The 16,382-nt window shown below is 36.2% G+C and overlaps 2 protein-coding genes across 3 annotated transcripts; one reads left to right on the top strand and one right to left on the bottom strand.

The window, feature by feature from the left end:
* On the top strand, window positions 503–6,399 carry LOC109715092 (protein NRT1/ PTR FAMILY 2.9-like). Its single transcript, XM_020239896.1, has 4 exons — window positions 503–760; window positions 1,445–1,662; window positions 3,571–4,139; window positions 5,410–6,399. The coding sequence occupies exons 1-4, from the start codon at window positions 571–573 to the stop codon at window positions 6,308–6,310; spliced, it is 1,878 nt and encodes a 625-aa protein (XP_020095485.1). The 5' UTR covers window positions 503–570; the 3' UTR covers window positions 6,311–6,399.
* LOC109715478 lies at window positions 9,499–15,296 on the bottom strand. Of its 2 annotated transcripts, none has more exons than XM_020240503.1 (2): window positions 14,882–15,296; window positions 9,499–9,792 (listed from the first exon to the last, which is right to left on the bottom strand). In XM_020240503.1, exon 1 carries the CDS (start codon window positions 15,171–15,173, stop codon window positions 14,886–14,888), a length of 288 nt encoding a protein of 95 aa, XP_020096092.1. In that variant the 5' UTR covers window positions 15,174–15,296; the 3' UTR covers window positions 9,499–9,792; window positions 14,882–14,885. The 2 variants fall into 2 exon arrangements, with proteins under 2 accessions (XP_020096092.1, XP_020096091.1); XM_020240502.1 differs by having other exon boundaries at window positions 14,878–15,294.

The following is a 16,382-nucleotide window of genomic DNA, read 5'->3' as shown; positions in this document are numbered from 1 at the left end:
TCTCTCTCTAAGCAGTTCTCTCTCTAAGCAGTAGCATGCTGAGTTCCACATCCACCTCGCTCTCAATAGCTGTCACCACAGCGTTGACGCCGCCGTAGCCAACCTCCTCGGTCACCATCGTCGTTGTCAACTATAGATTGCAGACAACTATAGATTGCATAATATTAAGAATTTCAAGTTGCCCGTTTAGAGCTTGAGCTCGCTAGACTCGAAATTAGGCTCACTCGAGCTAGGCTCGAATTAATTTCAATCCAAGCAAGCCTAAATTTAGGTCCAAAATTAATTTCAAGTCAATCCTGCGCGGAGATAAGTTTGCTAAGTTTGCTCTAGCTCGGTTCGTTTACGCCCCTACACTCGGCGCACACAAAATTTTTTCTCGTTCACGAGTCGTAGAACGTACGTAGGACCCGGCCATTCCCCACCCCTTTGTTGCCACGTGTCCCCTCTCCTCTCCTCTCCTCCCCAACGGCCCCCTCCTCCCTCTCCTCTCTCTCCTCCTCATGAGCTAGAGAGAGAGAGAGAGAGAAAGAGAGAGAGAGAGGAGAGAGAGAAGGGGGGGAGGGAAGTCAAATGGAGGATGAGTTGGCCGTCGCCGACGTCGCGGAGGGGCGCCGCGCGGCAGCCAAAATGGCGGCGGCGGTGGCGGCAGAGGTGACGAAGGAGGAGAAAGATGGCGACACCGCCGCCGCTGCCGCCGCCGCCGCCGCGGAGAAGGATGTGGTTGTATACAGAGGGTGGAAGACGATGCCGTACATTATTGGTCTGTACCTTTTTGATAGCTTATGTTTTTTGAAAACAATAACGATTGTTTTGTATTTTTTCATATAATATAATAGCCGACGGGTAAATTCTAAATTTGAATTCTTTTAAACTTTTAGTTTTTAATTTTAAAAATAAAATTTTCTAGAAAAAAAATTTAGTAGTACTTTATAGTTTTTTTATATAAAATTATAAAATAATAGTCGAAACTGACACCAAAGATATATATATATATATATATATATATATATATATATATATATATGTATATATTTTACATTGGCATGTTATTATTTCACAAAAAAATTTTCAAAATATTTTCAAATTGTTTAGATTATTTAAAATATTAAAATAAATCTGTATAAACATTTCAGTTCCAAACGAAATCTCAGAAAATTTTATAATATTATTGAAATGTTAAGGAAGAAATATGACACCTTGAATTGAATTGTTTGAGTAAACATGTCATAAATTTTCCGCCACAAATATTAATACATTAATTATATAAAAAAATAATATTTTAAAAATATTATTACAAATATTATTTATCAAATTATTCAAATGGGATCGAAAACGTTATGAGGCTGGTCTCTTGTTTCTCAAAAAATAAAAAATAAAAAAACCTTTTTCACGTAATTTTTTTAATTTTTAATTTTTAATTTTTTTATTTTTATTTTTTTTTTAGGAAACGAGACATTTGAGAAGCTGGGGAGCATCGGCACGGCGATGAACCTGATGGTTTACCTGACGGACGTGTTCCACATGACGAACGTCGACGCCGCGACCACCCTCAACGTCTTCAGCGGCACCACCAACCTCGCCACCGTCGTCGGCGCCTTCGTCTCCGACTCCTACCTCGGCCGCTACACCACCGTCGGCCTCGGATGCGTCGCCTCATTCGTGGTATGTACATGCACACTGCATGCATTTCTGAAATGTTTCCTTCTGAGTTATGCAACTTCTGAGCACGTGGATGGCGTAATAACAAACTATACGCAAAAATACAAAAATATCGTCTTGATCAGCTTCTACGCATACTATAATTTTGTATATAAAAATTTTATTTATTAAAATAAGAAAAACGACAGCTATGCCAAAGAAAGGCCTAAAATATAAGATATATTGGTCATGTATTATTATTTATTATTTTTTTAAAAAGTTCAATTAATTGCTTCCTTAGTTCGTAGCTCCAGTACTGTGTACAAAAAAATATATATAATTTCCATGCTCAATTTTTTTTTTTTCAGAAATTAGTTAGGCCTAGTCCGGTATTGTGTTTATTTTTTATTTTTAAATAAAATTTTATATATTAAAGATTAAGGAATCGACAGCAAATCGCTTATAATCCTTTTATTCAGCATATTTACTACAATTATTATCTATAACTTAGTTGAATACATGATAAGTTATAACCAACTATAATAACCAAAAAAAAAGTCTTTTCTACCAACACATAAAATTACATAAAAGTAGTGTGTAAAAGCATGTAATAAATTTTTTTTTGGTCTTTTTAATGACCAGTGTAGTAACTTTCATCAAAATAATTAATTAAGACAAAAAAAGCTGCTATCCATACACTATATTATGGAGTGTATTAATCTTAAACCTATATTTTTAAGATTTAAATTTTTTTTAAAATTTTTATTATTAAAAAAAATGATAAGACAGGTGAGCAAATCTTGATCTTTGAGAGGCTAAGATGTAAAGCTTATATCTATATTATAAGTGTATAAGTAGCATTGCTCTTGAGAAAAAATTTTACGGAAGGGAAGTTTCACCGGTATTTATATTTCCTCAATCCGCTCTCCTAATATCGTTCAAAAAATAATGCTAGATCTGTAATCCATTTTAGATTATAATTCGACAATACTATAATTCAAAAGTCACATTTTTGCCTACTAAAAATTTTAAAAAACAAATAGTAAATTCACTCTCTAATCGTAATCGTAAACTTTACATTTCTTAATAAATAATTAAAAACAAATCCATCCTGGTTCCCATCCCAACCAGCAATCCATCCTGTAGCTGAAAGAGTTACTCTACACCACTACCTTATCGAATAACAGAGATGAAGCTAGATGGAGATGGAATAGTTCAGATTTATTCTCAGTAAAACCAATGTACAACTTCTTGCAAGAGGGTGGAATCAAGGAGAGGAGGTTCGCACAGTTGTGGAGAATCAAAGTTCCTTTGAAAGTTAAAATTTTTTTGTGGCTTGTCCTATTGCAAAAGGCGCTCTACTAAGAATAACCTTGTGAAAAGGGAATGGTAGGGGGAGGTAACTTGTGTACTTTGTCTGGAAGAACCAGAGACTATTGACTATCTTTTCTTGAACTGTTGCTACGTACTCACGTGCACTATTGATGTACTTACTGCCGAACAAACAGAGCCTGAATACTTTTGTGATGGCTTGTGAACTTTGAAAACTCTACAGCTTTAAATGGGGAGTAGTAGGGAGAAAGAAATCTGTGATCATTGTCGCCACTTGGTGGGCCATTTGGTTGAAGCGAAATAGAAGAATTTTCAAGAGAAGAAAGCTCACTTTAAGACAGATGTTGGCTGATTTACATTCGTATAGAATTTTTTTTTTTTTTTTTTTTTTTTTGGTGAAAGTCCTGTTGCTTCTTGCAGTTCGCTAAATTCACTTTCTTATTCTTGCAGTTCGCTAAATTCACTTTCTTAATGAATGAAACAGTAGCATGCTACCTTTCTCTCAAATAAAAAAAAAATAAAAACAAATTTTACTCTATTTCCAATCTCTCCTAATTAAAATTCTTGGACTACTACGTGCGACCATCTGTCTGCATGCAGGGCATGGTCATCCTCACCCTCACAGCTGGCGTCCCCACGCTGCACCCCTCTCCCTGTGCCGGCAGCAGCACAACCATCGCCGCCGCCTGCGCGCACGCGACAAAATGGCAGCTGGCGGTCCTGGTGGCGGCGTTCACCTTCATCGTGGTCGGCGCGGGCGGCATCCGGCCCTGCAACCTGGCCTTCGGCGCCGACCAGTTCGACCCGGCGACCCCCGCGGGGCGCCGCGGGGTGAACAGCTTCTTCAACTGGTACTACTTCACCTTCACCATCGCCGTCGGCTTCTCCTCGACGGTGATCATCTACGTGCAGAGCAACGTCAGCTGGTGGCTCGGCTTCGCGCTGCCGGCGCTCCTCATGCTGCTCTCCTGCTTCTGCTTCTTCGCCGGCGCCACGCGCTACGTGAAGGTCCCGCCAGAGGGGAGCCCCTTCACCGGCCTGGCGCGGGTCGCCGTCGCCGCGTACCGCAAGCGGCACCTCCGGCTTCCCTCCGAGCCGGAGAAGGAGCTGTTCCGGGCGCCCCATAAGAGCTCCCTCGTCTCCAAGCTCCCCTACACAGACCAGTTCAAGTAAGCACTTTCGATCCCGCTTCTGCTTCTACTTTAAAAGCAGTAATCATTACTGAAAAAAAGTATCAGTAAGTTTTTGAGTCTTAAAGCAGAAGTTTTAATTTGATGCTTTTGATTCTGCTGTTGTGCATAGATATATAGGAGTTGGTTGAGAACATATACTAGTATGTTTTTTTTGGTAATGAGCTGTCTAATTTTGTTAGGTTAAAAATAATTATAAGATAATATATATATATTTCTGTTCTTCGATAGAATCGTAAAAAAATATATTTTAACAAAAACAAATAGAATATATTTTTTATCGCCTTTTCTGAGTGCGCGTTACTCATTTTAATGTGTCTATAATTATAAATGGAACCTCACAAAATACTTAATCTAGAAAATACTATTACATATTCATGAGTGCAAAAGGGGCAAAAATTTTCTGGGCATTGGGGACGATGCTGATGGGTGCCGCGTGATCGCGACCCTCCAAAACCCAAAAATAAAAAATAAAAAATTGTGAGCTCCTTTTTTTTTAGAGAGAGAGAGAGAGAGAGAGAAAAGAAGTTGGCGGAGGGGAGAGGAGGGCGAAGATGGGCGCGTGCGGGCCATGCGGCGCCCATCCGCATTCTCTTTAGTTTGGGGAGGATGCCCATATAATTTTTGCCCGTGCGAGAGAGCTTGATGTAATAGAATTAAAATATGCTGGAATTTATAAATATTCGAAAGTTTTGGTTGTCATGTCATAGAAGTTGAAACCACTTTTGAGTTTCAAATAGAAGCTTCCAGCTTCTCCTTCTGTAGCAGTAGGTAATTATAAATATATTATAATAAAAATTATTAGCATTTTAATAAAAAAATACACTTTAAACAACACTTTTGCAGAAGTTCTAACTTTACCAATATAGGGTCATAGTCAATGGGGATTTAAGGTTTTTTTTTCCCTTTTTTTTCTTTTTGAGGCAAAACTTTCTAACTCATCTAATACTATAATGATTCAGAATTACTCTACAGATTGTCTTAGATTAGAAAAGCTAGAAAGTTGAATATTTCTGCATGATGTATCATTATTCAGAAAAGAACAGCAAAGAATTTAAAATATTTCTACTCCCATCAAAGAATCCACTCAAACTAGTTTATTCTCCCATTTACTTGGATTCTCTCATGATCTGATCTACCACTTTTTTCATACTGAATAATAAGAACATGTGATGTGATGCACATCAATTGAACCAGAACATCTCTCTAACACTTGTTTTTTCCTTTCCATTGTCTTTGTGACGTTTAGGTTCGTCGACAAAGCCGCGATAGTAGCAGCCGACAGCGAAATCGCGCAGAGCGGCATGCCGACAGATAAGTGGAGTCTGTGCAGTCTGCAGCAAGTGGAAGAGGCAAAATGCATACTGAGAACCATCCCAGTATGGGCTACTGGCATCATTTACTACATTGCATTTGCCCAGACAACCACCTATGTGGTCCTACAAGCCGTGCAGTCCGACCGCCGTATCGGCCGCAGCGGATTCGAGATCCCCCCCGCCTCCTTCACCATCTTCCCCATGCTCGCCCTGACGATCTGGATACCGTGCTACGACCGCGTGTTACTCCCGTGGCTTCGAAAGATCAAAGGGACGGACGAGGGGATCACGCTGCTCCAACGAATGGGGATCGGAATTGTCTTATCCGTACTCGCAATGGTGGTCTCCGGTTTCGTCGAGCAGCAAAGGAGGAGCTACGCGATTCATCGACCGACGTTTAGCAGCAGTTCGTCGCGCAGTGGTTTGGTCTCTTCGTTTTCGAGCCTGTGGTTGATCCCTCAGCTCATTATCTTAGGACTTTCGGAGGCTTTCAATCATGTCAGCCAGCTTGAGTTCTACTACAAGCAGTTTCCGGAGAACATGAGAAGCATTGCAGGGTCGTTGCTGTTCAGCGGAATCGCGCTGTCGAACTACGTGAGCGGGCTGCTGGTGACGATCGTCCACCGGACGACCGGAGGGTACGAGAAGGATAGCTGGCTGCCGGATGATCTCAACAAGGGCAGACTGGACCTGTTTTATTTCCTGATCGCGATCATGGGGGCTCTGAACTTCGTCGGTTTCGTCGCGTGCGCAAAATGGTACAGATATAAGGCTCTGGACGGCGACAGAAATGGTGGCGATAATGGTGGTGATGATTCGCAGAGCGCGGTGTAATATTCATTGAGAGGCTCTCCAGCTTGTATTTCTGTCTTATGCTTTCATTTTTTTTTTTTTTTTTTTTTTTTTGGGGTTTGAGATGAATTCAAGTACAAATTTTCCTGACAAGAAGTTCAAGAGAAAGAAGAGGTCAAGGGTGCAGGTAGGGCTGGCAAACGAGCGAGCCGGCTCACGTTCGACTCGTGTTCGGCTTGATATTCGGCTCGCTCGAGTTTGACTCGAAATTAAATGAGCCGAGCTTGAACAAAATAAAAGGCTCGAAATTCATTTCAAGCCAAGCTTGAGTATTACTCGGCTCGTTCAAATTAGGCTCAAAAAGTTCGAAAAGCTCGAAAATATATATATAATATTTATAAATATAATGTATTTTAATTATATATAGCCTTTAATTTAATTTGGGCCATTATTGTTGGCCCATAAAATAAATCCAACAAGTACGACCGTGCAATTGAGCCAAACTCTAAATTTACATAACACACTCTCTCTTTCAGACTTTCACTGTTGCACATAACCCTAGAACATGATAATATTCAAATCTCTACTTTTTTTCCTCTCTCTCTCTCTCTCTCTCTCTCTCTCACTCAGACCCTCATCCAGTCAGGAAGTCACCCTAGCTCATATTTCTTATAATTATTTTGTATTTTGAACTATTGGACATGTTGCATCAAATTGTAGGTAATGTTCTATAAAAATTAAACTATTGATTATATAATGTCGAGAATTTCAATCGGCTCGTTTAGAGCTCGAGCTCAGCTCGACTCGAAAGCTCGAGTTTGGCTCGAATTAATTTCAAGCCGAGCTTGAGCCTAGATTTAGGCTCGAAATTAATTTCAAGCCGAATTTGAGCTGATATAAGCTCGCTCGAGCTCGGCTCGTTTCCACCCCTAGGTGCAGGTATAAAATTTTGAGAGACGAAGAATTATGGTTTTTATGAAAAAGAGTTTTTATGACAGATAATTTTGGTTTTAAAGCTCTGATTTCTCAGCTTTAAATGCTTAAATAGCTCTGGGTTTCAAACAAAATGATATGAGATATTTTACCCAAAGAGGAGGAAACAGTCCAATGCAATGAAATTATTGTCAAAGTTAACAAAATTTTCAATTCCTTTAATAGAAAACACTCAAAAAGGCAAATCAAAGAAGATAAAAATATATAAAACGAAATATGAACTATTTTGAATCGCCTATTCAACATTTCATGATTTACTATCCAATAATTCAATTTGTTTGATTTGAATTGGTCAATGTTATTTTGACTTCAAAATTTTAATATATATCTTTACCAATTTAATTAGTATATTCTACATAATTCTAGGGGTGGAAACGAGCCGAGCTCGAGCGAGCTTATCTCGGCTCAAATTCGGCTTGAAATTAATTTCGAGCCTAAATTTAAGCTCAAGCTTGGATTGAAATTAATACGAGCTGAGCTCGAGCGAGCCTAATTTCGAGTCGAGCGAGCTCGAGCGCTAAACGAGCCGCTTGAAATTTCCAACATTATACAATCAATAGTTTAATTTGTATAGAACATTATCTATAATTTGATACAAAAATATATCTAATAGTTTAAAGTACAAAATAATTATATGAAATATAGTATTATAATATGAAGAAAAATAATTTACGACTTGAATATATAATCTTTTCAGCCTCTCATGTCTTATCTTCCACCTTTAATCTCCATATTATTCATTTTCATTTATGCGGTCAAAAATAAATAAATTATATAGATAAATATTGGATTAAACTATCCAATCATATATAACTAAAATTAAAATTTTATATGAATAATAATTTTTTATATTTAAAAATATTAAGGTATATTTTATCTCAGAGCATCAATTAATAGCAAGGTAGGCAATGCGCGGTATATTGCTGATTACTTGTAAACTTGGAGGCTTCGGCTTGGCTATCTTAGGGTGATGAGAAGAAAAAGAAAACGAGAGAAAATATTGAAAATTTAAGAGCTCTGTGAAGAAGAAGAAAAGGAAGAAATAATATAATTAGTAAATTTTGCTTTTATTTGTACTATTGGATTTGTTTTTATGAACCGAACAATATTGCCCCATTTAACTAAACTAAGATTATTTTACTACTACAGCCTATATATAATTAAAATATATTATATTTATATTTATTAATATATAATATATATATGTATATATATTATATTAATATTTATATATTAATATATATATATATATATTATATATATTTATAGTGTATAGAATATATGCTATCAGAAAAATAGAGGATTTGGTTCGAATTTTTGAACCTTTTGATTAAGAATTATATGAAAATTATATGGTTGGGATATTGCGGTCCCACCAGGATTATATATCCCTAGATTGAGTGGTCGCTACAAAGTAATAATAGTATTAAATAAAAAATAATGAAATGTTAAAGGGGTTGATCTAAAGAATTCAAAAAATCGAAAGCACGCAAATGCTTATATACTTTCGATAGATCATAGTAGTTCTACTATATATATATATATATACTATATATATATTCGAGCCTAATTCGAACAGGCCGAGTAATGCTCAAGCTCGGCTTGAAATGAATTTCGAATCTTTTTTTTTGTTTAAGCTCGGCTCATTTAATTTCATGTCGAGCTTGAGCGAGCCAAATATCGAGTCGAACACGAGTCGGCTCGCTCATTTGCCAACCCTACATAATTCTCATAACTATACATTTATTAAAATAATCAATTAATTTAAATTTTGAAGTCAAAATATCGTTGACCGGCTCAAATTTAATAAACTAAAATTTTAGATAGTTAAATCAAAATTTTGAAAGATTTGATTGCTGATTCAAAATAGCCATAGTTCAGATAAATTATGTAAGTTTGATCTAAAATTTAACAAGGCGTCGGTAAACAAAAATAAATACAGTTTAAGATTAATTTTGAAATTTGAGTAGTCTCCATACGTTTTTACCAAACTAAAATTGCCAATAAGTAGTTAGATTGAAAAGAGACAACATGAAAACATAGACCTTGTCAGATAAGATTTACCAATTTCAGCAGAGAGGTCTTCTGAGAAGGAAAATTTTCTTTACTAACAGCAGAAAAAATTCACTGCAGCCGAACACATTCCAGCTTATAAGCAGTTCCAGAAAACCATTGGAAATCGTTTTACACCTGTTTCAGAAAGTATGCGAACCAAAATACAAACATACGAACAAAAAGAAAGCTGAAACCACGAGATTCTTTTGCTTGTCACGAACGAATGATCGGTGAGTTAATCTAAAGATGTTTAGCTTAACATCAAACATCTAATAACATGCAATAAATCATAAAAGGTTTAGGTACAGATATTGTCGATTTGCTTATTCAAAGATAGATTTACCATAAAACAAAGTTTGGGAACAGCAGAGTTTAGAAGTAAACAATGGAATCATAAACAGGTTCGAGCATGCAAAAGAAGATTGCAATCCATCACTTCGTCACTTCAATAGCAGTTTCCACCGTTATTGGATTACCTGCCCAATAAATCATTTCACAGTAAGAAAAATATTTTCAGAAAAGAAGAGCAAACTAAAATTATTTAGCACTTCTTTTTCAGTACAAGCAAGCGGATATAGGCAAATAACACAAGTTTAGCGTAATTTAATGGATAATATAAGCCAAGGAAAAAAATTCAAATAACAATTTCTTAAATGACTTTAGAGGTGGTAACATGAAGGACATCTACATCACATGGCTAAGGGAGAATTGTATTCTTCAAAAAGACACTTAAGCCGCATGTGAATACTTGGTTTATATTTTCTGATATATTTACATCAACACATGGAAAAAACATAAAAGCATTATGAAGATTTAAGTTGATGATGTTATCAGACTATGGCATTATCTAAAAATAGCAAATAACCTCAAGTGACGAAATTGCAATAGTGTTTTAATACAGATAGCTTCACTGCTTCAGTTCATTAGTATAATAGACATTCAGAAATAGTGAGAATAGTTATAAACCTATTATTATCTAGGATAAGGTGCAACAAGACTTGTCTCTCTAAATCAATCCAATTTTTACACAGCTGAGTTGAGCAGAGACTGATCTTCACTTTGCACACATCCTATTATTTTGAGAACAGAGAATTATTACACCTTGCCTTTACAAAACAGGGAACTTCAGAAGCTTTTGTGTATTGTTGATTGGAACTCGCAATGACTAATTTCAGGGTCCATTATTCTAGTCATTTTAAAACGAGACTATACACATCCATAAGATAGAGAAACATAAAGTATATCTGAAAATGATAATCCCACAGATTGATACAGAGAAGCTCAAGGCATGCAACAATCTATGAATAAATATTAAAATTCTTGGAATGCAAAAACTAGTAAAAGAAAATCTTTCAAAGGGAGCAAGGATCATGACCCTCTATGTTAGTAAGCAAAAATCAGCTATGAAGAAAGAAAATATTGACGCAAACTGAGAGTCTAAAGAATGTGCAAAGGACCTCGCAAACTAATCTTATAAAAGCCAATGTGTTTTAAGAGAACACAATACTACCTATATAAATATGAAGTTATTAGCTAAAACAGAAAAAAAAAAAGATGATGAAAAATTTAGTCTTTGAAGTTGTACTCAAATTTCAATTGACAAGAATTTCAATTTCGTTTTCAATTGAAGTAGTTGCTACTAAAGTTAGACCCTAATTTCAATTTAATGCTCAAGAATCTAAATTTGGTCCATGAAGTTTGATCTCTACTTCAATTTTGTCCTTGAAATGAGAGCTTGATTTTAATTTTTTTCCTCAAAGTTTTTGCCTTAACAAAGGACAGTTCAACAATATTGTTGATGTGACACTTTTTCGGCAGTAGACTACTAGGACTTAAAGGTCAGCTTGACAATAGTTTTGATGTGACCTTTTTTCAGGTGGTAGATCACTAGGACTAATCCAGAAAAAGCCTTAATGCCTAAACTGTTACAAATGAAAAATCAGAGAACAAAAGAAATTCGAATCAAAATTTGAAAGACAATTTCTAACTGACAGATCAGTCTCTCATTCTCTAGTAAATGATGATCTTACAAGAAGAGCATTTAAAAGACAAAGGACTTAAAGCCATCCCTAAAGATAACTCCATCGTACAAAGATCAGCACTTCAATAATACAATTTATTCATAGGTTCATTAATCACAGCATGCATCCATCTCTGTCTCAACATTGCATGTCTATGTGGATATTCAAACAAAAACAAGCTCAAAAGGCTTCACACCATTACAAGTATATAAACTGAATTAATGAACTAATATTTAATTGTTACCTTCCAGCTTAATGTTAGCTTCTACTACATCTCTTCGTCACAGATTGCACCAGTCAACTATCAACTTAAATGGTCTGAATGATGAGTCGCAAAACCATATGAGTTCTTCAACAAAATCTATATTTCATCATAACTTTTGACTTGTGGGAATAAATTCTTTGAAAAAAAGGGTTCGTCCTTTCATTTACAGGAATAATAACCAAAAGAACCCCCAATAGCTAATCCTTCAGATTCCAATAACAAGATTTTCAAGATCCCCAGAGTGAACTTCGACGAGTAGCAGATTACTAATCTATATTTATTCAATTAAATATGAAATATTCAAAGAAATATATAATGATCCAAGCAATTACTTCATCAAATTACTACCTGATGTCTTTTAAAGTCCAGGATCTTTCCCATAGTCGTAGAAACCTATTCCTATTCCAACCTCACTGACTTGAACATTCTCGAAGAATAAAATTTACTATGCTACCTCATTTTGTTTTTGCTTACGAAGTTCATTAGGTAGGATGTAGCCCTACAAAAATTGGAATGTCCCATACCACTCTGCTTATTGCAACCATGCCACTGAAAATTCCTATTTGATGTCCTTGAATCTTGATCACATCTAATTATTAGTCGTTATTTCTCTCTTTCCAGGAAAACATGTCAATTATCTATAAACACCTTATTCTTTCACTGACCTAAACAAAGGACAAGCTTCTTACCTTCTCGCGTTACTTGGATAATAGCTTGTATTATCCTACAAATTAAATAAAATTATTTTGAACAAAATTGAGTAATTTATTCAAGAACCAACATAGTTTGATAATTCTCTCAAAATTTTTCATATATGAAGTATTGTTTGACAGTGGAAAGTGCATGTAACGTAGAGTGTTTAACACGTTTTTACATAAAGTAGATGGTTTAAGCACTTCCATTCACCTGGCAAAGTCAGGTATCAATATTTTCCTCGATAATATTATAGTAATATTAGATGCATCATATGAGTTTATTCAACTTCTGTAGCAATTGAAATCTTCTTCTGCAGCCTCAACATTATTATTATGTGGTCATTTTAACCATTTTTTGATTATGTAGTTCATTTTTTGAGTATGTAGTTTGTAGATTATGATTTAAGTAGAAAGCTTCAGTTAACTAGACTAGCACACGATTATCTTGTTAAATAGCATACGCATGCTACATGAGATATGCTAAATACAAGTTGTGCTTGCCCAGATTCAGTCATCAAAGTACTAGATCACTATTGGGAAAAAAAAAAGGGCAAGGTAACAGCATTTGAACAGACAACGGAACATAACATCACTGAAAGCATAATTTTTGGCCAATGATAGTTAGCCAATATAAATAAGTGCCGACTATGGATGTCAATTCATGTGTAGCATATCCGTATCTGTGCAATAAGCTTGGACGTGAGCTTTTAAAAAAATTTTAAGTTTCAATCATTTTAGACCAAAAACGAACCTGGCCGTGTCCCCCCCGTATCCCGCCGTATCCCTCACGTATCCGAGCCGTATCCGATATTTTTTTATTTTTTAAAAATGCCAGATACTTCATTCCCGTATCGGACACGTATCGGACGCGTATCGGTATCCGCTACGTATCCGATATGGGTACGGCATGAAATTTGAAGTATCCGTGCTTCATAGATGATGAGGCTCCTACTTTAAAAACTTGAGCATCCAACTTCTCTGGTTGACTAGTAACATTACTCACAACCCTTCACGAATAGCCAGCATTCAATTCTAACCAAACAGTAAACTAAAAGCATTGACAATAGAAAGGGCAAGCGCAACTTAAGATAATCTAATTGTCACAAAAGTTTAAGATATGAATCACTAAGATATGTCAACGTGTTTGTACCATGTCAGCAACTATAACTTTTCCTCGGCTAATCCAGTTCCAATAATGAAAGTTGAATGAGCAATCAGGTGAGCTTGGTTATGGGGAAAAAAAAAATGCAGACAGTCTCAAGAATCTCAACTAGTAGAGAACCTTCACATATGATTGTCATAGAATCTCAATCAACAAATTTATGGCATTTCATCAGCAACAGATTCAGAGCAGAGTGAAATACAGATTCTATAACAAATACCAACCAATTGACTCTCGAATGCAGGAAAAATCACACCTTTTCCCACTCAAAAACTCTTCCAAACTCATAAACCAACTAAGGTTTTAAGTGCCCGTCGGTACGGGTCGTATCCACCGTGCCGTACCGTGCCAACAAGATATCGGCACGATACAAATCCGTGCCGATTGCACAGCTCAAAACCCTCTATTTTTTAAATTAGTAAGTAATTTCCTCAATAAAGTTCAAAAGATGTGATAAAAAGACATAATAAATAATTATAATATTTTGTTGCTAAAGAAAATAAATATTTCATACTATTATGTGCCGGCACATAAAAATTTTTTTTACCGGCACGGCTCGGCACGGCTCGGCACGCACCGTGCCGTACCGTGCCGGTAAGTTTCTGGCACAACCCCGTGCCACGGTACTTAAATCCTTGAAACAAACAACATACATCCTAATTCATTCAAGACAGATGGTGCTGACATATCAATAATCTCTTCGATGAAACAACCTGCACCAACAATTTCCCTAGAACCTCAACTGACTAGCCCCATAAAATCCCATCCTGATTCATTTCAAGGAAAGACCATGAAAAATCACATAAATCCTTGTTGATCCAATCTCAGAGCACTAATAACCACATACACACATGTTAATTCATCCAATAATCAACCATTAATATCAAAACATGAATCAATCCATTTCAAACATCTAGGGTTTGAGTAACCTACCTATCGGGGTTTAGATTTAGGGTTAGGGTTTGACAGGAATATGCAATCCTCTTTTCCATAATACTCATAAGCCCAATACGCCCATCATAATTAATTTTAAAAAAAGACCATGAAAAATCTCATCTTTTTTTCCGTTTTGATCCCATAATATCCACAAACCCAGATCCTAATTGATCCAAAAATCAACCATCAACAATCGAACAAGCGAATCAGCCCGATTTCCTTGAATCTAAGGTTCGAGAAACCTACCGATACAGGCTTTGGACTTAGGGTTAGGGCTTGAAGGGCATACTTAGGCGCCATAAAACCCCCCCCCCCCAAAAAAAAAACTCTCAATTTCTGAAGAAAAATCGCATCTTTTTGCTCCCAATCCCCTCCTGAATAGCAACAGCCACAAACCCACGTCCTAATTCATCAACCAATCAACCATCAACAATCGAACGAACGAATCGATACAATATGGTTCGATCCAGGGTAGGCGAAACCTGCGGATTCAGGGGTTGGACTTAGGGTTTGCGGGGGGTTGGTGGAGGAGGAGGTCGTCGTAGGGGTCGCGGCGTCCGGGGGCGTGGGAGATCTGGGCGTCCCAGAAGAGCTGGGAGTTGAAGCGGTCGAAGGTCCAGAAGCCGTAGGGGCGGAGGGGGAGGCTCCAGTGGGCCTTGGTGCGCTCGCACCGCTCCTGCATGGCGTAGATGTGCTCCCGCTGCGCCTCGTCCCGCTTCTTTGGATCCTCCATCATCCGCAGGATCAGGTTCTCCGCGAACTCCATCACGAACCTCATCTCCCCCTCCCCCCCTCTCTCTCTCTCCCTCTCCCTCTCTCTCCTCGTTCTCTCGAGAGCTCTGCTTCTTCCTCCTCCTCCTCTTCCTCCTCCTCTTCCTCTCTCGCTCAATCGAGCTCTCGACAGGGTTCCAACCTAGGGCTGGTTTGTGCCTCCGGGTAGGGGTGACCGTACAATGCGAATACGAATTTCAAAATTTTGCATGCGTATAATGATATCCGAATCCGCATTCCAAAAAAAAAAAAAAAAACCTTTATTAATGTGGTTTTTCACTTTCTCATTTTTAATACTTTATAGTTTAAAATATATTATTTTGATATTTTGTAATTTTATTTTTCTCTTTTTTGTTATCATTTCTATTAATTTTTTTCGTTAAATCAATAATAAAGTTAAAATTAAAAAATACTAAAGTAAATATCCTATAAATTATAGGTGGGATATCTGAAATTTTTTATATATAATTTAATGAAAACTTAACGGAGGGGCCGACGAAAAGAAAAAAAAAAAAACTATAGGATACTAAATTGATATATTTTAGACCATATGGTACTAAAGTGGGAAAGTGCGGAACCACAAAGATGATATTTGAAGTTTACCCAAAAAAAATTTCCATACGAAAATAGTTTTGTCAAAATCCGACTGTTCCACTCTTAGGCCCCGTTTGGATCGCGGGATAAGCGGGGATAACGAAAGTTATCCCCGCTATTCAGCCAAACAGGGTGAAATTATGGCACGGGATATTTTATCGGGTCAAACTTTGCCTTTCTCGGTTGACTCGGAAATAGCAAGGATGTTTGCTATTCCCCATTTTGATGGATTACGTGCTATCTCATGATGCTTATTTCAAACTTAATTAACTTATAAATTGAATTAAACAAATTATATAAATATAATATGTTATTAATCTTATATACATTATTTTTATTATAAAATTATTAATTTGTACATATTTAATGACATATTTTATTAAATATTATAATAAAAACTTTATATAATTGATATTTAAATATTATAATATCTTTTATTAATTTAAATTTAAGTATGAATTTAAATAATTTAAATTTATTTTAAATAATTATTTTTCTTTCTGTATCCCCACTATTCTTATTTTAAAATTTGAAATAAATTAAATTAATTAAAATTTATAATATATAATATCAAATTAACAGTTTAAATTTTAAATTTAAATTTTGATATTTTAAATTTTTG

This window comes from Ananas comosus, linkage group 9 (genome assembly GCF_001540865.1).
Source record: "Ananas comosus cultivar F153 linkage group 9, ASM154086v1, whole genome shotgun sequence".
In the NCBI taxonomy this organism is placed as follows: Eukaryota; Viridiplantae; Streptophyta; class Magnoliopsida; order Poales; family Bromeliaceae; genus Ananas; species Ananas comosus.
This window is presented reverse-complemented; position numbering and strand designations above follow the sequence as displayed.